This window comes from Oratosquilla oratoria, chromosome 37, assembly GCF_046742065.1.
Source record: "Oratosquilla oratoria isolate Oo_2021 chromosome 37, ASM4674206v1, whole genome shotgun sequence".
Classification (NCBI taxonomy): Eukaryota; Metazoa; Arthropoda; class Malacostraca; order Stomatopoda; family Squillidae; genus Oratosquilla; species Oratosquilla oratoria.
Window position 1 is genome coordinate 514,053 of NC_134813.1, and position 27,183 is coordinate 541,235.

At 39.2% G+C, this 27,183-nt stretch overlaps 2 protein-coding genes across 3 annotated transcripts in view; one reads left to right on the forward strand and one right to left on the reverse strand.

Moving 5' to 3' along the window:
• Positions 1-3,242: 3,242 nt before the first annotated feature.
• Positions 3,243-10,328, forward strand: LOC143019491 (uncharacterized; the record flags this gene model as incomplete). Its single annotated transcript, XM_076175133.1, is given in 3 exon segments — positions 3,243-3,428; positions 6,524-6,607; positions 8,654-10,328. Coding segments are annotated over 3 exon segments (717 nt in total), but the record flags the coding sequence as incomplete, so codon positions are not given.
• A 9,697-nt stretch (positions 10,329-20,025) lies between these two features.
• The window catches only part of LOC143019492 (putative U3 small nucleolar RNA-associated protein 11), a 45,805-nt gene continuing 38,647 nt past the window's right edge, over positions 20,026-27,183 (reverse strand). For both annotated transcript variants that reach the window (XM_076175135.1, XM_076175134.1), the window contains exons 6-7: positions 25,600-25,710; positions 20,026-20,202 (exon numbers count right to left, since the gene is read on the reverse strand). In XM_076175135.1, coding sequence (XP_076031250.1) covers positions 20,101-20,202; positions 25,600-25,710 — 213 coding nt within the window. In that variant the 3' untranslated portion in view covers positions 20,026-20,100. The remainder of the gene's footprint in view (positions 20,203-25,599; positions 25,711-27,183) is intronic.

Here is a 27,183-nt window from a genome sequence, read left to right on the forward strand (position 1 = left end):
ATATAAAATAACAAACAATAATATAAAACAACACACACATACACAAACAACACACATAACCACAATAAAATATAAAAAATAACATCATAAACACACTCAACATACGAAATATTATAAAAAACACACACACAAAAACAAACATACACACATATACAAATATGCGAAAATAAATAAAATACACAAAACACATAAAACACAATACATAAATATAATATAAAACACAAACAAATAACAACAATATATACAAATAAATATAAATATACACCTACACACATAAAATAACATACATAAAAATATATAAAAATACACACAACACTCACACACACACATACACACACATAAATAAAAAACATACACACACAATACAAAAAACATAAAAATAACACCTACACGAACCAAAATATAATAAAGGAAAACAATACACAAAAGCTTAAAAAAATACACACACACTCAGAAATAAAAGAAACACCACACACATACAAAAAAATAACACACAAACGTATATACAAGAAAATATATAAATACAAACAACATAACAGCACACAATAAAAACATAATACACCATACAAACCACATACACAAACAAAAATGAAAAATACACATAACACCACACACATACCACAATCAACTCGATAAAACAAATGAGTATCTAACCAACCAACCAATAACATAAATGGAAGCAACGTAATTAATATTAAAAGTGTATCAAATCATGTACACACACAACACAACATACACCTAACACACATAATATAGTACACAGACACTTCTACCACACAGACACCAACTTAACACTAACGCACGACACACATACACACACACATACACAACACCCAAACACACACACACATACACACAACAAATAATATATAAAAACACACAGATATATATACACACATACAATTATATATACATATATATATAAGTATAATACATAAATATATATACACCCCCCACTCTCCCCACCATAAAATTACAACACACGAAACACAACACCCCACACACAGAAACACACACACAAGTACACCCACACATACACCCACACACACATACACACATAGATATATATACACACATAATATATATCACAAACACACTATACATATAATACACAATACACTTAAACACACCCACAATATATCCAGTGAATAAAATATACACAGAATATATACACATACCCACACCCATATATACCTACACAATAACACCCCACACACATACACACCTCAACCACACAACACACATCTCACCTCACCACAGCATAAAAAAAAAAACACAATAACACACACAATACACACACAAGCACACACACACTACGACAACACACACTACCCCACACATACCACACCCACACAACACACCACACATACTCACACACCACACACACACCACACAATCTCACACACCATCACACGAATACACCCAACACACACCATACTCACTAAACACCACAAATACCACACAACACACATCTCACACACACACACACCACACACACACCACAAACACATACACACACATTACACATCACAACACCACACCATATATATATAAATACACATACAGACCTCAAGTCAGAATTGAATATACAACCAAGAAAAATTGATTTCTGCTCTTATTTAATGCTTGAAGTATTCAACCCATTTACCTAATATGATATATTTACCTAGATTTTATTTTTCAGATTACAGATACAAGATTAATCAAGCATGCCACAACCCAAAGGAACAGTAACACTAGCCTCTGCAAATTTCAGTGAGGTTATATTGGAGTTAACGATGAAGTGGACATTAGTTCAATGCAAATATAACTGAAAATCGTTCAATAACCCCTTTCTAAATTGTTCAAAAGAGTGACTCGAGTACAATTCACCAGAGAGGGCAAGAAGGGCACAAAACCTCATTCATGTCATCCCAGGCCGTCAGAAAGAACCTTGTGTCTTGTCAAAAGAAATGTCGAAGAGGATCCTTGTTGCAAGGCCTCTGACATAGCAGCACAAACTGATGTCAGTCCCAGAATAGCTGTCAAGTATCTCCACAAGCTGGATTACTATGGCAGAGCTGCAAGAAGGAAACCACTCCTTCATCCAGCCAATATCAAGTGCTGAAACGATTGGGCTGTTGAGATGGTGGAGAGACCTATGGCCTTTTGGAGCACTGTTATTTTCTCTGAGTCATGATTTGCATTATTTTCTGACAGTGGAAGAGTGTGGGTCTAGAGACTCTGTAGTCAAGAGTTTGACCTCAAAAGACTGCAGCCAACAGTGAAACATGGCGGCATTTCAATAATGGTGTGGGGTGCAGTTTGGAGTGAGGGTCGATCAGAGCTTGTGGAGTGTCAAGGAAACATCAATTCAGGCAAATATTTTTCTATATTAAAGGAAGGACTTGTACCAATATTCTCCAGTGGTAGAATGAGTAAAAATGTCTTCCTATTTATGGAAGATGAAGCTCCTTTTCACACTGCTCAAGCAACACAAAACTGGTTGAGCCAAAATAGGATCAGGAAACTTCCATGGCCAAGTCAGTCTGGATATGAAGCCTATTGAACACCTCTGGGGCATATTAGACTGACAACTTCGCAAAAAGAACAGGAAGCCATCTTCAAAGCCCAAACTCTTAGGATTACTATGGGAAACATGGCAAGAAATCCCTCAAGATGATATTCATGAACTAATCACTAGCATGCCTAGAAGGGTCCTTGCATTGAAAAAAGCAAAGGGGATGTCAACCAAGTATTAGTTATTCACATTGTGACCATTTATAAGCACTTTAATTGTATCAATTGCTTGTTTAATAAATTAAACAATTTCTCTTGGTGTCTATTCAATTCTGTCATGTCTGTGTATATATATATATATATATATATATATATATATATATATATATATATATATATATATATATTTTTTTTTTTCTGGAAAGCTGTCTCAGATATATAATTTGGGTTGCATTTTTTCTGAAGCCTGAGAAAAAAATTCTTGTCTTTTTTATGGTGTTTGTGATCCTACCTGTGGCTTTATATTCTTATAATTCAAATTACATGTGTAAAAAAATTATAGATCATATTGATTACTTCATTAAGAAGTCTGAAAAGATTATAGATCATATTGATTACTTCATTAAGAAGTCTGAAACCCTTTTGTATTTGCTCAGTACAGTAGTTTTTCCTAGTTCTTTCTGTGACACAAGCTTAGTTTGAGGTGCAGGGTCATGATGTAGTTACATACTTCCTTTCCACAGGACTTTGAGGACCTTGACATGTCTAATGAGAATGACATGTTGGGCGAATTCCTAAAGCTAACAGAAGATGAGAAGAAGACCATTAAAGTGGGAATCACAGGCATTCTACCAGAAGACCGGCAGAAGTCAAAGGACATGGCTGGCCAGCCAGACAAGTTGACCAATGGCATGGCAGGCAGTAGGGAGGTAGGAGCGTGCTGAGCCTGAACTCTTACAATGTGCTCATTGACAAACTGCTGTGTCCCAATTGGAGTGAACTAGTATTATCTTCCTCAGCTAGTTTTAGATGAAAGCTGTACTAGTTAACATCCATGCAGATTTTGGGGTACAGTGTATGATGGTCCAATTTGCCAAAGCTTTGGTGATTAACAGCATGGGTGTTCCAAATATCTTGCTCCTGCAATGGTTCTTTAAAAACAGGTGTTACTAATTTTGTGCAGTGCTAATTGATAGAATACTAACACATAGGTTTTGTATTTTTCAATATGTGCTTCAAACGTAAGATAAGGTTTTTTTTCATCAGATGGAGCATTCCTTGGATTAACCTGTTGCAGATACATGAACAATTTCTTAAAACGTAGTAGGATTTTTTTCCTTCTTGAATTATTGCAAATGTTTACTGTGAAAATTTTGTCCGAGACCCATTACAGTGAAAATTTTCATACTCTTCATAGGTTTTTTTTCTACACGTGTAGTGGCTTCCTCATAATTGTTTGTTAAAAAATTATTCAGAAACTTAGAGACTGTTCATTTGAAGTAACTGTGTCAAGACATTTTTTTGAGTTACACAGCAACTTCATTTTCCAAGTTTTACAAAGAAATGTAGGAAAATATGTTGCACACACAAACCTACAGTATTTTTGTTCTCTTAATCAATTATTAGTTACCTTTTGTATTTTAGGATTTATGTAATTTAGTATGGGATGGGTTAGTTGTTATATAAATCTTGCTCTAATAATTAATGAAGCACTGCACAGGTAACAAGGATGTATGAGAATAATAGAAAGTTCATAAATGATGTGATGAATGTACTGTGCTCTACCATCACCCATAGTGCTTCAGATGTTCACACATTAGTATCACATAAAATGTTATGTTGTAAGAGACATGGGCCACATGTCTTACTTCCATAACAACCTGTTTTAGTGTGCATTTAAATGCAGATTTCCTTTTCATAAGAATATGAATTATACTGTTAGCTTCACCATTCAATTGTAGCCCTTCACAATTATAGTTGGTTCTTAGAACTGTTTCATAATTTCATTTGCATTCTGCACAAGGTATCATCAGGGATTAATCATTTCATGGTTGGGATATTTGCAATTAGCTTCCACTAATAACAAATATTTGATACGCTATTTTGCTGCCATACGTAGTTTCATTTCTTTCAAGAATCTTGGAAATGATACAAGATGGATTCCATTTCTCAATTGATTTTCCATTTGTGATTTAGGAGAATGAAATGTTGTATAACTCCCAAAGTTCATTAATCTATTGCTCATGATTTCTTATGTGTTTGACAAACTTCCTCTAGATTGTTAACCATGTAAATCTTTTTTAGGATTTAATATAATGGTTAGAACTAATCTATGTTAAATGGGTATTTCACTGAATATTATGTTTATGATACAGGCATTCTGAGTGTCATTTCATCAGACATGGTGAAAATACTTCAGAAAGTTGGCCAGAATATTATTTATGGTATAAATAAAAAGAAGTCATTGTCTTTGAATGGTGTTGTAAGAGCTGCAATTTTAATATCACATTGCTCCACACCTAAAATTTTATGTAGTTGTCTATCTGGCATTCAAAATTCAAACTCCGGGGTTCAGTGTAAACCTTTAGCTATTCTCCATTTGGCTATGTAAATTGCTTGGTTGTATGTGCTTGTAAATAGTCAATTTGCATGTATTTATTTCTGTGTTAGCAAAATAGGAATATTTAATAAAAGGCAATATTGAATTTTCCTTTATGTTACCTAACTCAAAACTTGTTATATGCTAACCCATGGTGATATTCACCTTTTTCAACACAGCTGTAATAATATTTGCAAGAGAAATGCAACATTATGGCATTAATACATATAGAAACAACAGAAAAATCTATATTTGTATAAAAGTAGATACACAAATACACCATAGACTTGCATAAGAGTTGTTTGTTTCATGGGAATGAAACCAATAATAAAATAATTGTTACCATGAGTTTTGTTGACTGGAAACCAGCAAGTTAATTATAGCCAGGATGTCCTCTGTCCTTTCCATAGATCTCTCTGAGAAAAAAAAGTGGACTCCTGTCATATTGTATTAGTGTACGACCTGTTTTTAGGTCCCCAGCTTACAGGAGGGAGAGAAGGTGGTAAGGATTTCCTGGTTGTCAACTCTCCTTTTTTTGAAGAAGAAAAAAAAAAAAAAAAAAAAAGGAAAATATTGCAATGGGTACTGAAAGCAAAGTGAGGGCACTGATAGGTTTTAAAGATGGGAGACAGGAAGATGGTTTTCTTCAACATTCAATTTACAGGACCATCACTAAGCAGGAACCTCATGTTGGTTCCAGACAGAACCAACAATGGGTACTTGTATGTGGTGATCCTGTGAAGCAGATAATGAAGAGAATTATTTCCATGTTGCGCATCTTGAAAACTTGTCAACAACCTTACTCATCAGGAGGTACAACTCCATTAGACTGGCGCTTGGTCTCCAGGTCAGGCCCATCTCTCCATCAGTTTAGATTATTTTTCCCACCTTTTCACATAAGGATACCTGACAGCCAGTGACCATTTTCTCCTCCTATTCCTATTAGCAAGTTACAGAAACATGGACCCACAACAAAAGAATGTAAACAACAATTCAATATCTTTTCCCATTGAGATCTATGCAAGAGCCCAAGATCCTTGCTGGTTAATGTTGGATTCTGGGTTCTCTGTCAGTAAAACTCAAGGCAGCAGTTATTATTGTGGGGATGAAATACTGAAGGTCCAAATGTTGCACTTCATTGCAGTGAATAGTTTTGTTTTCTGACATAGTTACAATGTCATTTATCCAGTGTGTGATTGTATATCCTCTGAATTCATTACTGGAGTGTTAGGCTTCTGGATTTACAGAGAGCTTTTGTGTTTCTTTGTGTGCTAGTGGAATATCCAAGGTAAGTGGAGTGTTTGCTTTAGTTTATTGTAAAATACTTCATATTGATTGTGGTAGATTTTTAGACTACAAATGCAATAAGTCTGACAAATTCATGAGATTCTTGTATAGTTTTGTCTGCATATTTAACATTTACAGGGTTCAGCAGAAGTGGCCAAACCAGCTGCAGTAGCCACAGAGGACATGAACACTGCTGCTGACTCAACAGGAGTGAATGCTGAGGTAAGGTAGTGAAGCAGTGGTTTGCTGATCCCGTACATCAGTGATGGTTGTGATGGTGATGGTTATGGTCAGTCAGGTTGCGTCGTGTGAAACGTTTGTGTGTGATTATCATGTACCACCCTCCCTGTCCATACTAGCTAAGGTACACAGTGTTTTGGATTTATGTATCAAGGAACATATCACTATGAGCAGGAACTAAGCAAATTGTACAACAAAATGCATGGAGGGTGCAAAGCCGTTGCCCCCCCTCCCCCCCGCCCCATTGAAGAAAATCCTACAGCACATCAAAAAATTATTTTAGAAGTAAACAGTGTTTCTTGTCCAGCTACAAATGAAATATAGGTTCACATCTCAAGCATTCAACATGTATGTTTTCACAAAGTAAAGTATACTTGCTCTCGGATTTTATTTATTATTCTACATTGTAGGCAGTCACCATATTTCAAGTTCAACTTGTAATACACTCAGGGCTTGAAATATCTTGTTATTTTGACATGTGGTGTTGCCTCACTGCATCTCGACAATTTTCATTTCATTTGATATTTCCTTCCTTTCTCTTAAACTTTTTTTTATAAATAAAAAAGAACTTTCTACTTTGGTTATTCTGTACACCATTTATTTCTTCCTTGTTAGACTCTTGTAGCAAAAATAATCAATCTTTCTTTAAAAAAAAACATTTCTAAAGAAATTGGTGAGTAACATAGATACATGGTACAAAACACCTTGGACATGATAAACACCTCTATCTTGGGAAGTAAATTGCACAAGCTTTCTTGGGAACTTCTGCTGTGTGTTTTGTTGATGGATCAAGTTGTTAACAGGACCACACTTGTCCAATTTGTGTATACTGCCTTCTTCCCTTCTGTGTCGACACTGGCATTATATTTTGTTCCTATTGTTTTGTTTTGTGCTTCTCATTTATCATTATTTTTTCTAAATGAATGATCCACCTTATCCTGCTTCAAAAGAAAAATGATTTGTAAAATAAGCCTTGATAAATAAACACCGCCATCTCATGTGTCGACATTGTTCGACATTATGATTTAAAAAGTTGGCTCTGCCAATAAAGATATGATATGAATCATCTCAAGTTTATTGATACAGAGCAGGAGAGAACATAACATCAGTTTGTATTTATTTTCACTTTTTATTGATACACTGGTACTGTTCATGGCTCTTACTGCTGATTATAACCATATAATATACCCCACATTAAAAGAACAAATCACCAGGAGATCTTCTAGTCATTAACATATCCAGGTGATAGTAATTTCTCTCCTCCTCTGAATGATGAACCCTGTAAGCCCCATAAGCCTGGAATGGCCTCGCTTTATATAAAATCATGGCATGATGTCAACCTCTGCCTTCGCATGTTAACCTCCCAGGCTGAAGAATCACCTGCTGAAGATATTGCAGCTTTTGATCATGCTGCAATGGAAGAAGTTAACACGGAAGAAGTTGCAGCTGAAGTAGAGACTGAGGGCCATGCTGAATTAGAAGCTGAAATCCCTACTGAAGTAGCTGAATTCCCTACTGAAGTTGAAACTAAGGTCCCTAATGAAGTAGAAACTGAAGCACCTTTAAATGAAGTGGCAGATGAGGTAGATGCCACACCAGAAGAGCTAGCACTCAAGAGTGAGAGTGTGAACGAGACCCCTGCAACAGAGACAAAGCCAACCGAATCTGAAGATGTAGCTGAAACAACTACAGATTTAGCTCCTACTGAGGAGGGTGAAGGTAGTGGTTAAGTAAATCATTACAGTAGCAAACAGGTAGTGTATTAATGAATATAATTTGAGGAAAAAACAAAATAATAGACAAACTTTCACATAATCATTCTTTTGAGGTTTCAAGATCTGAGGAAACAAGTTTTCCACTTGGTAGGTAAATTGTGATATATTGTGGCCAATACCTTACGTGATTATAAGACCCAAGGAGTTTCATTAATTATATAAATTTTTCCATAACAAAGAGTTGGTCTTTTGTGTGATTACAACTAACCCATTCTGTTACCACTTCAGTTTTGTCACAATTTCCAATTTTCAGCATAAGGAACTGAAGAATCAACAAAAAGACTTAAAGGAAGTCAAGAAGGAAGAAGCACAAGTCAAGGAGGAAGCAAAAGCGGAGGCAAAAAAAGAAGACCAGGTTCCAGCACCAGCTCCTGCATCGGCACCAACTCCAGCCCCGGCACCAACTCCACCCCCAGCCCCAGCACCAGCTGCAGCCCCAGCACCTCAGCCACAACCTCCAGAAGTTCCTGAGGCTGATGATTCTGATCTCTCTAGCGATGAAAGCGAAGATGAAGCTGCTGCTGAGGCTGCTGCTGCTGCTGCTGCTGTTGCTGCTAAAGCTGCTGCTGCCAAAGTTGCTGCTGCTAAGGCTGCTGCTGCCGCTGCTGCTGCTAGAGCTGCTGCTGCACAAAAGCAAGCTGCCTTGGAGGAGTTGGACACAGATGATTCAGACCTTTCCAGTGATGAAAGTGATGCTTGAAACTCCTGAGGTGGCAGAAGCAGCACCAGCAATAAAGCCAGTACACCAACTCTGTTGCTGTTGCTCCACTGGACAGAAGTGATGAATTAGACACTGATGGTGATCTTTGTGATTAAAGTCATGGAATATTTTGGCTTTGCATATTGATGTGAGAGGTCAATGGTGGCAAATGCTCGTTTTATAGCTCAAAAAAACTCCAGGCCTGTTTTGCACAGCAAACTAAATCACTGCCTCTTTTCAGGAACTTGTTTAAATCCTAAAAGGAGTGACCACATAGTAGTAATATATGGATTTGTTCCATCATATGCCTACCATTGCCAGTGATATCACACAACAAATCTTCCATGTAGAAGATATTCCTAACTAGAGAATTCAAATATTTTCTCACTACTGAATGTCAGTGAAAAAATATTCAAAGGATTACAGGGCAGAAGTTAAAATCAGCATCAGTATGTCAAATTATAATTGTATTTAAAGTATTACAAGTGTAATTGGATATTTCAGTGAATCCATCTTTCTATTATCATGACATTGGTGCTGAGAACTCCTTAGTTTTTAGAAAGAGCTTCCTTAAAAAAAAATTCACAAGCATTCAAGTTTTCTCGAGTTGGACTACCTGTATCCATCTTTTCAGTCAGCTGGTTGTGATGTTGGGTGCTACAAGCACCGTAAGGTTTGAGTGACTTTGAAAGTGCTTATGGACCACCTCCCATGGTCTCACAGCTGTGGCCTAAACCAGATTGGCAAAGGCCTGCACACATTCAATTTATGTCTGGATTTGATTGAGTGGATGTGCTCATCATGTTGATTCACAACTGGAGAATGTTCTTCTAACCATCTCATCAACAGGTGTAATGTGTTTTGTCATGTCCATTGTTTTTTTGTTGTTTTTTTTCTTTTGAATGCTTTTAATAATTGTATATTTGTAGAGGAGTAATGTTTCCTTATGAATGGTATTACTTTTGGAGCTTTGTGAGAAATACAGTATTAAGAAAGGCGTTGCAAAATTGTAATGCAAAAGAAGACAAAACAAGTTCTTTTTATTTTATTTTCATTTGAACCCATTTTTCAATAGGAAAGTCTGTTACTTGTTAAATTTATAATGGAGAATTTTTTTTTTCAAATGTAGGAATGTTGTGGCTAGAATTGGGAGCTGCATAAACTGCTGAATGAGTTCTGTATGTACTTTGTGATTGTACCTGTACCATTTATATAGTAAAGAAAATAGTATTGTTTTTTACTCTCCCATTCTGAGTATAACAAATACATGATAAACAATTTGGCCACCACAGAAATAACCCCTTCATAAAGAGAAAGAAGTAACTTAACCCTGGTGTTCAGGTCAGTGAAAGGGATGGACAAAACTGACTAAAAAAAATTTATGTTTTGGGACAGAAGAGCATCATGTGGTCACAGGAACAAATTGGAAAAATATCATGTCTGATGAAAGCTGTGAAGAAATATAGTTTTTCATGCACATGTATATACTCCTGGAATAGACTAGATGATGATATAGCCCAAACTGGATCCATAGATGAGTTTGAAACTATCTATACACCAAGGGCTTCTCCATCCCTGTCTCCTGCCTACCACTTGGGTTGGAAGCAATGCAGCAAGACAGCGCATCCATAGCAGTGCCACCTCACTTAAATGGTAACCCTACCTCTCTGTCCCCTCATGCAGAAAATAGAGAAGACCGAGAGAAATCCCTTCAGGCTGTGTCAAAATATCATTCATACACAACCATTCTCTACTCACCCCTTTCCCGTGACTTTTCCTTTCTTTGCTCAACAGATATTCTTATCTTGCTCAAAGCCCCTTTCACCCCATCCATCCATCTCATCCTCAGTCAACTCCTTAAGTTCACTCCATCCACCTCTGCTTTCCACACCTCTTTTGCTAATCTTTCTTCATTCATGCTTTCCATGTGTCCAAACCATCCTAATAATCTTTCATGAGCCCTATCTACCAGTTCCCTTTCCACCCCCACTCTCCTCCTCATTTCTCACTCTATCCAATCTTAAAACACCTACCATACTTCTTAGACACTTCATCTCAAACACATTTAAACTTCTTTCTGCCTAGTCTTAAATTCTATGTCTCTGCCCCATAAAGTTTCAAAGACACAATCGCCTCTTCATGTACTCTTCTTTTTGCATCCATTCCCAGATGCCTATTTCTCATGAGTTTTCAATCCCCCCCAAGACATTTACTTGCTTCTCCCAATTTACAGAACTTGAAACTAGGTATAATAAATGGAGATTAAAGTAGGATCTCATGAGTGTAGCTCCTTTCCTGTATCCAACAACTTGAGGGATTAAAGTGTCATGAAAAAAAAGCATTTGGGAATGGATGCAAAGAGATTATATGAAGGTATGATTGTACCAATGGCATTGTATAGGGCAGACCTGGTATTTAAGGGAAGCAGAGAGGGAAATTCTAAATGCATTTGAAATTAAATGTCTGAGAAGTAAGGTAGGGGTTGGGGTTGAATAGAGTGAGAAATGAGGAAGTGAGGAGAGCAGCAGTGGAAAAGGAGTTGGCAGATAGGGTTGATTATTGGGATGATTTGGAGACATGGAAAGAATGAGCAAAGAAAAATTAGTAAAAGAGGTGTGGAAGGTAGCGGTGGATGTAGTGAACTTGAAGGAATGACTGAGGATGTGATGGATGGATGGATGGGGTGAAAGGGGTGTTGGACAAGAGAGGGATGTCTGTTGAACAGGGAAGGGAGAAGGCAGGAGATAGGGATGAGTGGAGAATGGCTGTATATAGATGATAAGGAAGGGAAGGGATAGGGGGTTGGGGATACAGAGTGGTTAAGTGTGAATGATATTTTGATGCAGCCTGAAGGGATTTCTTCCAGTCTTTTCTTTTTCTGCATGAGGAACCCTGCTATGGATATACTGTGTCTTGCTGCATTACTTCTGACCCAGGGCAGTGGGCAGAATACAGGGATGAGCCATCGTCCGTGAGAAGCTAAGTTGAGAGGGAGGAAAGGGTGATGGATGGGGATGGAATGGGTGGGAGTGGGTATATGGCTTTCGACTTGACTACCTCCCTTATAAGGGAAAAAAAAAAAACCTTGGTACATAAACTGTACTACAAGGAGTGGATAATATTGATGGGAAATATTTGTCTGAGATGGGAGAACATCACAAGTCATGGAAGTTAAAAAAAAATTAAAATGACAAGGCTTGTGAAGGATCTAGAGAAACCATTTTCTATACAGAAGCATAGTGTTCTGAAATAACCTAAAATAGGAAGTACTTATGCACCTGGTAGTGAGAAGAGTGTAGAGGAAAGGGAGGATTTTTGGATTTAAATAAGTACAAAGAGGGTTTAGGGAGAAATGTCAATGTAGTGGTATAAGGAGACCTTAATGCTAGAGTACATACATATACCAAAGGCTTTTTTCCCCCCTTACAAGGGTGGTAGCCAAAAAAACAAAGGCATAAAAACCCTTCCCACCCATTCCATCCCCAATACACTCCACTCCCCTCCACCCTATACCCTCCCTCTCATCTTGACACCTCCTGAATGATGGGTCATCCCAGTACCTTGTCCACTGCCCTGGGCAAGAAGTAGTGTCGCAAGACACAACACATCCACAGCAAGGCCACTTCATTAAATTGGCGACCCCCCCCTCTCCGTCCCCTCATGCAGAAAAGGAGAAGACCAGGGAGAAATCCCTTTGGGCTGCATCAAATTTTTCTCGCACATACTACCTCACTCCCCATCCCCCCACCCATTCCACCTCATGCATCACATCATCATCCATATACAACCCTTTTACATTCACCCCTATCTTCTGTCCTTCCTCAACAGACATTCCCCTCTTCCCCAAAGCCCCTTTCACCCCATTCATCCACCTCATCCTAGGCCACCCCCTCATGTTCACTCCCTCAACATCTGGCTTCCATACCTCTTTTACGAGTCTTTCTTCACTCATTCTTTCCATGTGTCCAAACCATCCCAATACTCTTTCATTCACCCTATCTCCCAACTCCCTTACCACCCTGTTCTCCTCCTCACCTCCTCATTTCTCACTCTATCTAGCCTAGTAACCCCCATCATACTTCTCAGACACCTCATCTCAAACACATTCAAACTCCTCCTCTCTTATGTTCCATGTTTCTGCCCCATACAGTGCTGTTGGCACAATCGCTCCTTCATACAATCTCCTCTTAGCATCCATTCCCAAATGCCTATTTCTCATTACACTTTTTAATCCACCAAAGCATGTACTCACTTCTCTCAACCTACATTCTACCTCCACCTCCACTCCCTTTCCTGCCACATTTGCACCTGAGTATCTAAAACTATCCACTTCCTCCAGTTCCTCTCCTTTAAAGCTCACTTCCAGTCTGCTGCCACTTTCACCCCTTGTACATCTCATCACCTTTTACCCACATTCATCTTCAACTTTCTTCTTTCACACACTCTCCCAAACTCTGCCACTAACTTCCTCAATCCCTCCTCTAATCCTGCTACAAGCACAGTGTTGTCCACAAACAACAGCTGGCTCACCTTCCACTTTTCTCCATTTTCTTTAACCATCTCCAATCCCTGACCCACCACCCTTGCATTTACCTCTTGCACCACCCCAGCCAGGGCAATATAACACATCCCTGACAAAGTCCCACCTTTACCTCAAACCACTCGCTCTCTCCATTTGTAATCCTGACACATGCTCTACTACTCTCATAAAAACTCCTGACAGCTCCTAAAAGCTTTCCTCCTATCCCATAAATCTGCAAAATCTCACACAGTGCCTTCCTATCTATCCTGTCATAAGCCTTTTCCAGATCCATAAGTCAAAAAAAATCCTTACCTTTTCCTATAGCTTTCTCACATATCTGTCTTACCACAAAATTCTCATCTATGCAACCTCTACCTGTCCTAAATCCACAATGTTCCTCACCAATTACTCCCTCTGTTCCTCTCCTAATCCTCTCATAAGCCTTCTCAACTACACTTCAACAAGCTAATCCCTCTGAAACTACAATACTCACACTTGTCCCCTTTTCCATTGTAGAGTGGAACTATATAGGCACTCCTCCAGCACTACCCTCTCTCCAACAAACATTAAATAACCTCACCAGCCAGTCCACCATCACTGTACCTCCTTTTTTTTAGACATTCTGCATGGCATCCATCCAGACCAGGTGCCTTACCTTCTCTCATCATCTTAACTGCCTTCACTTCACCCCTCCTTATTTCTCCTCAATTTTCCTCACTCATCAGGTTCATTTTCTTAGCACTTCCCACTGCAACTGTCTTTCCCTCCTTCACATTTAGCAACTCCCTAATATACTCTGCCCATCTTCCTCTTACTACCTTCTCTTCCATTATCATCTCTCCATCTGCACCTTTTACCTTTTCTTCTCTACTTGATTTGCCTCCTCTTCCTCTCTTAATTTCTTTCCAAATCACCTTTTTATTACTTTCAAAATTTTCTGTCATACTCCTACCCCATTTCACATCTGCTCTCCTCTTTGCCTCCTTTACCTTGTGCTTTACTTCTCTTTTCTTTGTACCTCTCATATGACTCCCTCATCCTATTTTGTAAACAATCTGTGAAAGCTCGCTTCTTCTCTTCTACAACCTTCTTTGTTTCCTCATCCCACCATTCACTACCCTTCCTTCTTGTTCCACACACCATCTTTGCACACTTTGTGACTCCCTTCTTGAACCACCCCCATTCCTCCTCCTCTCCTAGCTCTACTCTATCCTTTACTCCCTCCCACTCCTCTCAGGTTCTTGTACCGGTACTCCTTCTCATTTAAAGAGTTCACTCTAAGCACCTCCCTACCTGCTAGAGTAGGATGAACAAATAGGGAGTGGTTGGGTAGTGTGGAGTTCCAGGAAAAAATCATAGTGGAGAGTTGATGGTGGATATGTGTTTAAAGAGGTGATGATGGCAAATACAGAGTTTAGGAAGAAAGTCAAGCATAAATACACATGGGAGAGGGTGGTGGATGGAAGGGTGGTAGAGTGTTATGGACTATATAGTGGTAACCAGAAATATAGTAGGAAGAGTTAAGGATGTACATGTTCTATGGGGAGAGAGTGGGGGAATTTTGGATCATTATTTGGTGGAAGGTAAATTGAGAGTGATGGAGAAAGAGAAAAAGAACTGAAGGTAGGGAGGTGCTTAGAGTGAACTGCTTCAATGAGAAAGAAAAGGAGAAGTACAAGAAGCTGAGAGAGGAGTGGGTAGTGAATGATAGAGTAGAACTAAGAGTAGAGGAGGAATGGGGATGGTTCAAAGAGGGAGTCGCAAGGTGTGCAAAGATGGTGTGTGGAACAAGGAGGATGGGAGGAAATAGAAGGAAGGGTAGTGAGTGGTGGGATGAGGAAACAAAGAAGGTTGTAGAAGAGAATCATCCTTTCACAGATAGGTTACAAAATAGGACAAGGGAATCATATGAGAAGTACAAAGAAAAGAAAAGTAAAGCATAAAATAAAGGAGGCAAGGAGAGCAGATGTGAAATGGGGAAAGAGTATGACAAAATTTTGATGATGATATGGTTTAACATCACAAACTACCCCCTATTGGAAGGCTAGGATGGTGCCCCTCACAGAGGCCTTTGTAGCATGGAATTTAATGAACCATGCCCTTGGTTCAACTTCACTGGTGGCAGGATTTGAACCGCCATCCCCTTGACCTTCACTACAAGTTACAATGCCCTAACCCACTCAGCCAGCGAGCTTCCTAAAATTTTGAAAGTAATAAAAAATGTTTTGGAAAGAAATTAAGAGATGAAGAGGCAAATCAAGCAGAAAAGAAAAGGTAAAAGGTGCAGATGGGGAGATGATAATGGATGAGAAGGCAGTAAGAGGAAGGAGTTGCTAAATATGGAGGATAGGGAGGGAAAGGTAGTTGTAGTGGGAAGTGCTAAAAAAAATGACCATGATGAAGTGAAGGCAGTTTTTAAGATGATGAGAGCAGATAAGGCACCTGGATTGGATGGACTTCATGCAGAATGTCTGAAAAAAGGAGGTACAGTGATGGTAGACTGGCTGGTGAGGTTATATAATGTTCGTTTAAGAGAGGGTAGAGTGGCAGAGGACAAGAGGGGTGCTTGTATAGTTCTACTTTACAAGGGAAAAGGGGACAAGTGTCAGTGAAGTAATTTCAGAGGGATCAGCTTGTTAAGTGTAGTTGGGAAGGCTTATGGGAGGGTCTTGATTGAGAGGATTAGGATAGGAACAGAGGGAGTAATTGGTGAGGAACAGTGTGGGTTTAGGACAGGTAGGGGTTGTGTAGATCAGATTTTTGTAATAAGACAGATATGTGAGGAAGCTATAGGAAAAGGTAAGGATGTTTTTTGGGCTATTATGAATCTGGAAAAGGCTTATGACAGGGTAGACAGGAAGGCACTATGGGAGGTATTGCAGATATATGGGTTAGGAGGAAAGCTTTTAAGAGCAGTCAAGATTTTTTGTGAGAGTAATACAGCTCATGTTAGGATTACAAATGGAGAGTGGTTTGAGGTAAAGGTGGGACTTTGTCAGGGATGTGTTATGTTGCCCTGGCTCTTCAATTTATACATGGATGGGGTGGTGCAAGAGGTGAATGCAAGGGTGGTGGGTCAGGGAGTGGAGATGGTTAAAGAAAATGGAGAAGAGTGGGAGATAAGCCTGTTGTTGTTTGCTGATGACACTGCACTTGTTGCTGGATCAGAGGAGGGATTAAGGAAGTTAGTGACAGAGTTTGGGGAGGTGTGCAAAAGAAGGAAGTTGAAGATAAATGTGGGTAGGTGATTAGATGTACAAGGGGAGAAAGTGGCAGCAGACTGGAAGTAAGTATTAACCCCTTCCATACGGTGCCGCACACGTAGGCGTCATGGGGAGCGAGTGTATTCGCGAGGCTGCCATATCGGCGTCTTGATTATATTTATTGTAGTCGCCCCTCCATAATGACATTCTTTCTAATTCTTTTGTAATCGCATTTTCTATGGTTATCAAAATTCACGGGTGAAGAGAGAACGATCGATATAAGCGGTGACTATATTTTATGATGCGAGTATTATTACGACACGTCGTACGGCTGGCATTGGTTGCTGCCACCGAGATCTAAGTCCATGACGCCTACGTGTGCGGCACCGTATGGAAGGGGTTAAGAGAGAGGAACTGAAAGTTGATAGTTTTAGATATTTGGGTGTGAATGTGGTGGGAAAGGGAGGAGTGGAGGTGGAGGTAGAAAGTAGATTGAGAAAAGCAAGTAAATGCCTTGGGGGATTAAAAAGTGTAATGAGAAATAGACATTTGGGAATGGATGCTAAGAGGAGATTGTATTTACCTAGTTACATTATACGGGAAGGGAGCTATGCTCATGGTGACCTATCTTCGTATCTTTCAGCATCAAGTTTTTTCTTAAAATCTTGAATAGTGTTTGCACACACCATTTCCTTATCTAATTTATTCCAGGTATCCACCACCCTATGTGGGAAGCTATTTTTTTTTTTTTTTTCAGCTCTTCTATAGTTTTCCTTTTTGAGTTTCTTTTCATGTCCTCTCATGTTTCTATTTTCCCATTTTAATAAATCATCTCTATCTAGGATTTCCATTCCTTTCATGATTCTATAAATAGTCAGTAGATCCCCTCTATCTCTTCTTTGTTCCAGAGTTGGTAGTTCCAATTTGACAATCTTTGAATGATAATTTGGAGAGAATTGGTGCCAACTTTGTCATTGCTCTTTGTATTCTTTCTAATTTCTTTATATTCTTTTTAGTACTGGTCGATTGATTTATGAAATTTTTGGCTTGAAGGCCAAGCGCCGGAGCCAGTAGGCCATTCAGCACATTTTTTAGTACTGGGTGTCCATAGTGTTATTGCGTACTCCAGTTTTGGTCTTATTAGTGTAACTAATATTTTTTTAATCATTTCCTTATCCAAATAGTCAAATGCCACTTTCACTGACCTTAATAGGTTGAAGGTTTCTCCAACTATTTTATTGATATGTTTGTCCGGTGTCATCTCTTTGCTGATTATTACTTCAAGGTCTCTTTCAGAGTTCACTTTTTTGACTTCTTCTTCACCAATTTTATAATTTCTTGATATTCTATTTTTACTTTTTCCAAACTCTACTATACAAAACTTCTTGATATTGAAGTTCACTTCCCACTTTTGAGTCCATTTCCACACTTTGTCTAGGTCTAACTGTAATGATTCACAATCCTCCTCTGTTCTTACTTTTAGTATTTTTGCATCATCTGCAAAGAAATTTATATAACACTCCACTCCTTCATCCATGTCATTTATATATATGGCAAACATGATTGGAGTGATTGTGCCAACATCACTGGACAAGGCAGAAACATGGAACATAAGAGAGGAAGGGAAGAGGAGTTTGAATGTGTTTCAGGTGAGGTGTCTGAGAAGTATGAATAGAGTGAGAAATGAGGTAAGGAGGAGAACGGGGGTGGAAAGGGAGTTGGGAAATAGGGTTGATGAAAGAGTATTGGGATAGTTAGGACACATGGAAAGAATGAGTGAAAAAGACTAGTAAAAGAAGTGTGGAAGGCAAAGGTGGAAGGAGTGAGAGCATCCAGGGCAATCTTGGATGAGATGGATGGGGTAAAAAGGGCATTGGGAAAGAGGGGAATGTCTGTCAAGGAAGGATGGGAGAGGACAAAAGATAGGGGAGAATGGAGAATGGTTGTGTGTGGGTGATGCTGTGATGCATGAGGGGGAGTGGGTGGGGGATGGGGGGTGAGGGAGTGTGAGAAATAAATTGACACAGCCCAAAGGGATTTCTCCCCATCTTCTTTTCTGCATGAGGGGATGGAGAGGGAGGGGGGTCACCAATTTAATGAAGCAGCCATTGCTGTGGATGTGCTATGGTGCTGTGTCTTGCGACGTTGCTTCTGACCCAGGGCAGTGGGCAAGATGTAGGGATGACCCGTCATCCAGGAGGTGCCAAGACAAGAGGGTGAAGGGGAGTGGTGTATATTGGGGATGGAATGGGTGGGAGTGGTTTTTATGCCTATCTTTTGCCTACCTCCCTTGTAAGGGGGAAAAACCCTTTGGTATATGTATGTACATATATACATATACCAATGGCTTTTTCCTCCTTCCAAGGGAGGTAGCCAAAGTCAAAGGCATAAATCCACTTCCACCCATTTCACCCCTATACACTCCCATTCACAACCCCTTTCTCCCTTCTTAGCTCCTCCTGGATGATGGGTCATCCCTGCATCTCACCGTCTATTTCATCCCTACATACTCCACTCCTCCCTCACTTTTTTCTTAGCTCCTCCTGGATGATGGGTCATCCACAGGAAGTAGTTCAATAAAAAACCATAAGTGAATTTAAAGCCAAGTTTGAAAAATGGAGAGAAAAAGATGAAAAGCCACAAGTGTAGCTCTTCTCCTGTATGTGACAATTAGGAAAATATTACATAGGGGGTTCCACGGAGATAAGATCCTTTGGCAGCAGCCATAATCATGTGGGCAAATTACCCCTATGGAAGACTGCATTGTATACAATCATGCACACCAACAACACAATATACACTATCAAGGAGTGTACATCAGCCAGTCTAGGAAACAACAACAACAACCAAGGGATATCACTGGATGAAGGTGAGGGTGTTGATGAGTGTTGAAAATCAGTAGCAGGGAGATGAAACGCCCTAACATTAATCTTACAGGAGCACCACTTGTGGGTACACCTAGGAGGTCTCTTAATCCAGCACTTGCCAAGCACCACTTGTGCAGATGTTTGGGCCCAGGACATAAACCCACTTCAGGAATTGGTAGTGTTTTATGTCCTGGGCCAATTCCCAAAGTGGGTTTATGTCCTGAGTCCAAACGTCAGCACAAATGGCAGTTGGTGAGTGTTGGATTAAGAGATCTAGGTGTTATCATCAATTGTTCCTCACTTCTGACAAAAGGATGAAACTAAAAATTAGGCTAACATATCTATATTTAATTTCATAAAATGATATACAATAGAACCTTAAAAAAAAAAAAAAATTATGATGTGTCATCACTTTTGCCTCTCCTGTGGCCATTTATAAACTGGAGCTGTGGTTGCAGTACCTTCCTTTACTAGCTTCGGCATCTTGTCTTTTCCTTTTTTGCTGCTGGCCTGCAAGAAGTCTACTTTTAGCATACAACACACTTAGTCATGTTACAAAGTTATATAAAAAATAATGTGTGTGTATATAAGAGGGAGGGAAGAGGGTGGAGGGGAGTGGAGTATGTAGGGGATGGAATGGGTGGGAGTGGTTTCTATGCCTTTGTCTACATCCCATGTAAGGAGGAAAAGAGCCTTTGGTGTGTGTGTGTGTATGTATATATATATGTATATATATATATATATATATATATATATATATATATATATATATATATATATATATATATATATATATATATATATATATATATATATATATGCAACAGTAATCACATAAAACACATGAATAAAGATATTTTTGCTTGAAACCACGAGGAAATCAAAGTACAGTTATAAATACAATAGTGTAGAGAATAGGAGAGGTCTCTCAACATAAATACATAGGGATTGTTTTACAAATAAACAAAAATAGAAAAATAGAAAAATAATGACAAGAATAAATGAATAAAATAGATAACAATTGACACAGGTGATGAAAGGTCACACAAGATTTCTAAGCCGGAGCTTTTGATTGATAACAAAATTATCTAAATATAGATACATAAGGATTGTTTTACAAATAAACAAAGATAGAAATGATAAAAATGAAAATTAATAAGAATAAATGAATAAAATAGATGACAATTGACATAGGTGATAAAAGATCACACAAGATTGCTAAGGCGGAGCTTTGGGACAGTCCTACAATATGATTGATGACAAAATTATCTAGTTTGAAAAGACCAGTGCTTAAATTGAGATTATCATTAAAAGTTTTTTTAATGAGGCACGATTCAATTATATTCCTTACCAAATAAGAATTACATGAAACAATTTCTTGGGAATTGTCCCAATCAATGCAATGGTTGTAGTCTCTAATGTGAGCAAAAATCCCATTTGAAGATTGGCCAGTACGGACACTATACTTGTGCTGGTTCAACCTAGATTTTAATTCCTTGCCAATGTGACCAATGTAACAAGAATTGCAATTCTTGCAAGGGATAGTGTAGACACAACCCGCCGAATTATCAGGCAAATTCTTGATAAGTTCTTTGATTGTATTGTTTTTAAATACAACATTAACGTTAAAAACTTTAAGGACATGAGGAAGTTTCACCAAATTGGGATGAAAGGGAAGAACCAAAAGATTCTTTTTATTAAAAGGATCTTTTGGGGAAGTATCATCGTAGGACTTCCTGGCCTTGTATTGTGATCTAACTATCACATGTTTTGGGTATTTCAAGTTTGATGCTATTTCATAAATCCTTTTTATTTTTTCATCTAAAAATTCAGGACTACAAATTCTAAAAGCTCTTAGAAACATGGAGGAAATAGCATCAAACTTGAAATACCCAAAACATGTGATAGTTAAGGATGTACATATTCTAAGAGGAGAGAGTGGGGGAATACCAGACTTTTTGGTGGAAGGTAAGTTGAGAGTGGAGGATAGATGGAGAAAGAGGAAAAGGACAGAAGGTAGAGAGGTACTTAAAGTGAACTGCTTAAATAAGAAAGAAAAGGAGAAGTACAAGGCAAAGCTGAGACAGGAGTGGGAGGAAGTGAAGGATAGAGTAGAGGAATGGGGATGGTTCAAGGAGGAAGTCGCAAGGTGTGCAAAGATGGTGTGGAACAAGGAGGACAGGAGGAAATAGAGGGAAGGGTAGCAAGTGGTGGAATGATGAAGCAAATAAGGTTGTAGAAGAGAAGGAAGCATTCACAGATTAGTTACAAAATAGGATGAGAGAATCATATGAGAGGTACAAAAAGAGAAGTAAAGCATAAGATAAAGGGGGCAAGAAGAGCTGATGTGCAATGGGATAAGAGTATGACAGAAAATTTTGAAAGTAATTAAAGATGTTTTGGAAAGAAATTAAGAGAGGAAGCGGAGGTGAATCAAGTAGAGAAGAAAAGGTGCAGATGGAAAGATGATAATGGAAGAGACAGTAGTAAGAGGAAGATGGGCAGTGTATTTTAGGGAGTTGTTAAATGTAAAGGAGGATAAGGAGGGAAAGGCAGTTGCAGTGGGAAATGCTAAGAAAATGACAGTGATGAGTGAGGAAAATGGAGGAGAAATAAGGAAAGATGAGGTGAAGGCAGTTGTTAAGATGATGAGAGCAAGTAAGGCACCTGGGTTGGATAGGTGTCATGTATGTCTAAAAAAGGGAGGCACAGTGATGGTGGTGAGATTGTTTAATCTTTGTTTAAAAGAGGGAAGAGTACCAGACAACTAGAGGAGTGCCTGTATAGTTCTGCTTTACAAGGTAAAGGGGGACAAATGTGAGTGTGGTAGTTTCAGAGGAATCAGTTTGTTATGTGTAGTTAGGAAGGCTTATGGGAGGGTTTTGATTGAGAGTATTAGATGAACAGAGTGAGTAATTGGTGAGGAACAGTGTGCATTTAGGACAAATAGGGGTTGTGCACATCAAATTTTTGTAGTAAGACAGATATGTGAGAATGCTTTAGGAAAAGGTAAGGATGTTTTTGGGCCTTTATGGTTTTGGAAAAGGCTTATGATAGGGTAGACAGGAAGGCACTGTGGGAGGTATTACAGATATATGAGATAGGAGGAAAGCTGCTAAGAGCAGTCTTTATGAGAGTAGTAGAGCCTGTGTTAGAATCAGAAATGGAGAGTGAGTGGCTTATGGTAAAGGTGGGACTTTGCCAGGGATGTGTTATGTCACCCTGGCTGTTCAATTTATACATGGATGGGGTGGTGCTAGAGGTAAATGCAAGGGCAGTGGGTCAGGGATTGGAGATGGTTAAAGAAAATGGAGAAAAGTGGGAGATAAGCCAGCTGATGCTTGCTGACAACACTGCACTTGTAGCAGGATCAGAGGAGTGATTGAGGAAGTTAGTGAGAGTCTGGGAAGGTGTGCGAAAGAAGTTAAAAATAAATGTGGGTAAAAGTAAGGTGATGAGATGTACAAGGGGAGAAAGTGGAAGCAGACTGGAAGTGAATATTAAGGGAGAGAGACTGGAAGAAGTATAGCTTTAGATACTTGTGTGTGAATGTGGCAGGAAAGGGAGGAGTGGAGGTAGAGGTAGAATATAGATTGAGGTAAACAAGTAAATGCCTTGGGGGATTAAAAAGTGTATAGAGAAATAGACATTTGGGAATGAATGCCAAGAGGAGATTGTATTTACCTAGTTGTATTATATGGGAAGGGAGCTATGCTCGTCGTGACCCGTCTTTGTATCTTTAAGCATCAAGTTTGTTCTTAAACTTGATGCTGAAGGAGTGATTATGATGATAGCATTGTATGGGGCAGAAACATGGAACATATGAGAGGAAGAGAGGAGTTTGAATGTGTTTGAGTTAAGGTGCCTGAGAAATATGATTTTGATTACTAGGCTGGATAGAGTGAGAAACAAGGAGGTAAGGAGGAAAATGGGGGTGGAAAGGGAGTTGGGAGATAGGGTTGATGAAAGAGTTTTGGGGTGGTTTAGACACATGGAAAGAATGAATGAAGAAAGATTAGTAAAAGAGGTGTGGAAGGCAGAGGTGGAAGGAGTGAACATTAGGGGCCAACCAAGGATGAGATGGATGGGGTAGGAGCATTGGGAAAGAGGGGAATGTTGAGGAAGGACAGAAGATAGGAGTGAATGGAGAATGGTTGTGTATGGATGATGCTGTGATGCATGAAAGGGAGTGGGTGGGGGATAGGGGGGTGAGGGAGTATGTGTGAAAAATAATTTGACACAGCCCAAAGGGATTTCTCTCCATCTTCTCTTTTTCTACATGAGAGGATGGAGAGGGAGGATCACTGATTAAATGAAGCGATCTTGCTGTGGATGTGCTGTGTCTTGCTACATTGCTTCTGACACAGGGCAGTGGGTGAGATACAGGGATGACCCATCATCCAGGATGAGCCAAGATAAGAGGGAGGGAGGAGGTGAATGGGAGTGGAGTATGTGGGGATGGAATAGGTGGGAGTGGATTTTATGCCTTTGTTTTTTTGCTATCTCCCTTGTAAGGGGGGAATAGCCATTGGTATATGTATTTTAGCTTTTTTTGGATGATGTACCATAACATAATGTAATATATAAGATAATAGAATGACTGTGTTCACTGTTCTATGCTTCATAAAATTGTCCTCTACCCCTATTAATCCATGCTATCCCCTAACTAATTTCTGTTTCTTCTCCCTCTTTCTCTTTCACACAGGAAAATTCCACCACTGCACTATTTTCCTCCCTTCTACAAAGTGCTACCTTAATTTCTATATTGATTCACATACATACACCAAGTCCTTTCTCCCCCTTATATGGGAGGTAGCCAAAGTCAAGAGGCATAAATCCACTCCCACCCATTTCATCTCCACACACTCCACTCCCATTCACAACCCCTCCCTCCCTTCTTAGCTCCTCCTGGATGATGGGTCATACCTGCATCTTGCCCACTGCCTTGGGTCAGAAACAATGTGGCAAGACACATCCAGAGCAAGTCCATTTCATTTAATTGGCAACCCACTCTCTCTATCCACTCATGCAGAAAAAGAGAGGATGGGGTGAAATCCTTTCAGGCTGCTTCAAAATATCATCCACACATAACAACTCCCTAACCCTCCCCCATCTATTACCTACTCCTTTCCATGCATCAGAGCATCATCAACCTGCAACCATTCTTCACTCACCCCTATCTTCTGTCTTCTCCCTTCCTTCCTCAACAGACATCCATCTTATCCTTGGTCATCCCCTCATGTTCACTCTTTCCACCTGTCTTCCACACCTCTTTTACTAATCTTTCTTTACTCATTCTTTCCATGTGTGCAAACCATCCCAATACTCTTTCATCAATCCTATCTTCTAACTCCTTTTCCACCCCCTCTCTCCTCCTCACCTCCTTGTTTCTCACTCTATCCAGTCTCGTTACTTCTACCATACTTCTCTCAAACACATTTAAACTCTTCTTCTCTTATGTTCCATGTTTCTGCCTCATACAGTGCTGTTGGCACAATCACCCCTTCATACAATCTCCTCTTAGCATTCATTCCTAAATGTTCTATTTCTCGTTACACTTTTTACTCCCCAAAGGCAATTACTTCTCATTCTACATTTTACCTCCACCTCCACTCCTCCCTTTCCTGCCACATGTGCCCCCAAGTATCTAAAGCTATCCACTTCCACCAGCTTCTCTCCCTAAATACTCACCTCCAATTTGCTGTCATTCTCTTCCCTTGCACATATCATCACCTTACTTTTACCAACATTTATCTTTAACTTCCTCCTTTCACACACCTTCCCAAACTATTGTCACTTTCTTAATCCCTCCTCTGATTCTGCTACAAGCACAGTGTTGTCAGCAAACAACAACTGATTTATCTCCCATTTTTCTCTTTTTGTTTCACATTTTGATATCACACTCACCATAATTTTTTTCCGAACTTCCAACTTCTCTTGCAAAATACGTAGTTTTTCCTCACGCTCAATTCTTCTAGACAATTCTTTGTATGCCTTCTTCTTTTGGACAGACAGTTCCTGAAATACAAAAGAATAAAAGAACCACCAATTATGTAAAGATTATAAAAAAAAATTAGGCTGGCTACTGGTGAAGGAACTACTAAGCATATAATAAAATGACTATTTCATTCAATAAAGTAGCAAACCTCAGACTAAATGGACAAGGGTCCATCCTTAAACTGGAAACTCTTAAAATACCCAGAATGAAATCTATATTGAGAGCTAAGCACTTAATGAGGGCTTTGAGAATTGAAAATATACTTTCCTCTCAACCCAAACTCACCTCTTCATTCTTTTCATATACATACATACATACATATACCAAGGCTTTTTCCCTCTTACAAGGGAGGTAGCCAAAAAGGAAAAGGCATAAAATCATTCCCACCCATTCCATCCCTGAATACACTCCACACCCCTCCACCCTCCCTCTTATCTTAGCACCTCCTGGATGACGGGTCATCCCTGCACCTTGTCCACTACCCTGGGTCAGAAGCAGTGTCGCAAGACACAGCCTCATCCACAGCAAGGCCGCTTCATTAAATCGGCGACCCCCCCTCTCCGTCCCCCCATGCATAAAAGGAGAAGACGGGGAGAAATCCCTTCGGGCTGAGTCAAATTTTGCTCACACATACTACCTCACCCCCCCCATCCCCCCGCCCATTCCACCTCATGCATCACAACATCATCCATATACAACCATTCTCCATTCACCCGTCTCATTCTTTTTACTTCCATAAAAAAAAAAAAAAAAAAATCTAATTCCTATAAAAATTCTTAAGACACCCTCTTTACTCACCTCTCCTAAACTTCCTCAAAAATAAAATATCTATCTATACACCAAAGGGCTTCTTCCACCTTATAAGGGAACCAGCCAAAGCATGCACCTATCCCAACCCATTCCATTCCCATCTATCAAATAGAAAATACATTCATACATACATATACCAAGGGCTTTATCCTCCTTACAAGAGAGGTAGCAAAAGTATACATACATACACACACACTCCAGCAGCAGTTGAAGTAAGATCTTGGAGTGACGATTGGAAAGGACATGAAACCAGATAAGCATATAAATAAAATATTCGGAGAAACCTACAACTTATTGAGGTCAATCAATGTGGCATTTGCTTATATGGATGAAGAAATGATAAAGAAAATACTAACTACACTAATAAGACCAAAACTTGAGTACACAGCATCACTTTGGACACCCAGTACCAAAAATAATATTATAACCTAGAAAGATTACAAAGAGCAACAACCAAACTAGCACCGACTCTTGCTGAACTAACATATGAGCAAAGACTGTCCAAATTGAATCTACCAACTCTGGAACAAAGAGGAGAAAGAGGAGTTTTAGACAGGAACGACTTGTTAGTGTGTGACAACGGTAAAACGAGAGGACACGGAAAAAAACTAAAAAAGGATAGTTATAGAAAAAACTTGAAAAGGAACAGTTTCCCACACAGAGTGATAAATACATGGAACAAA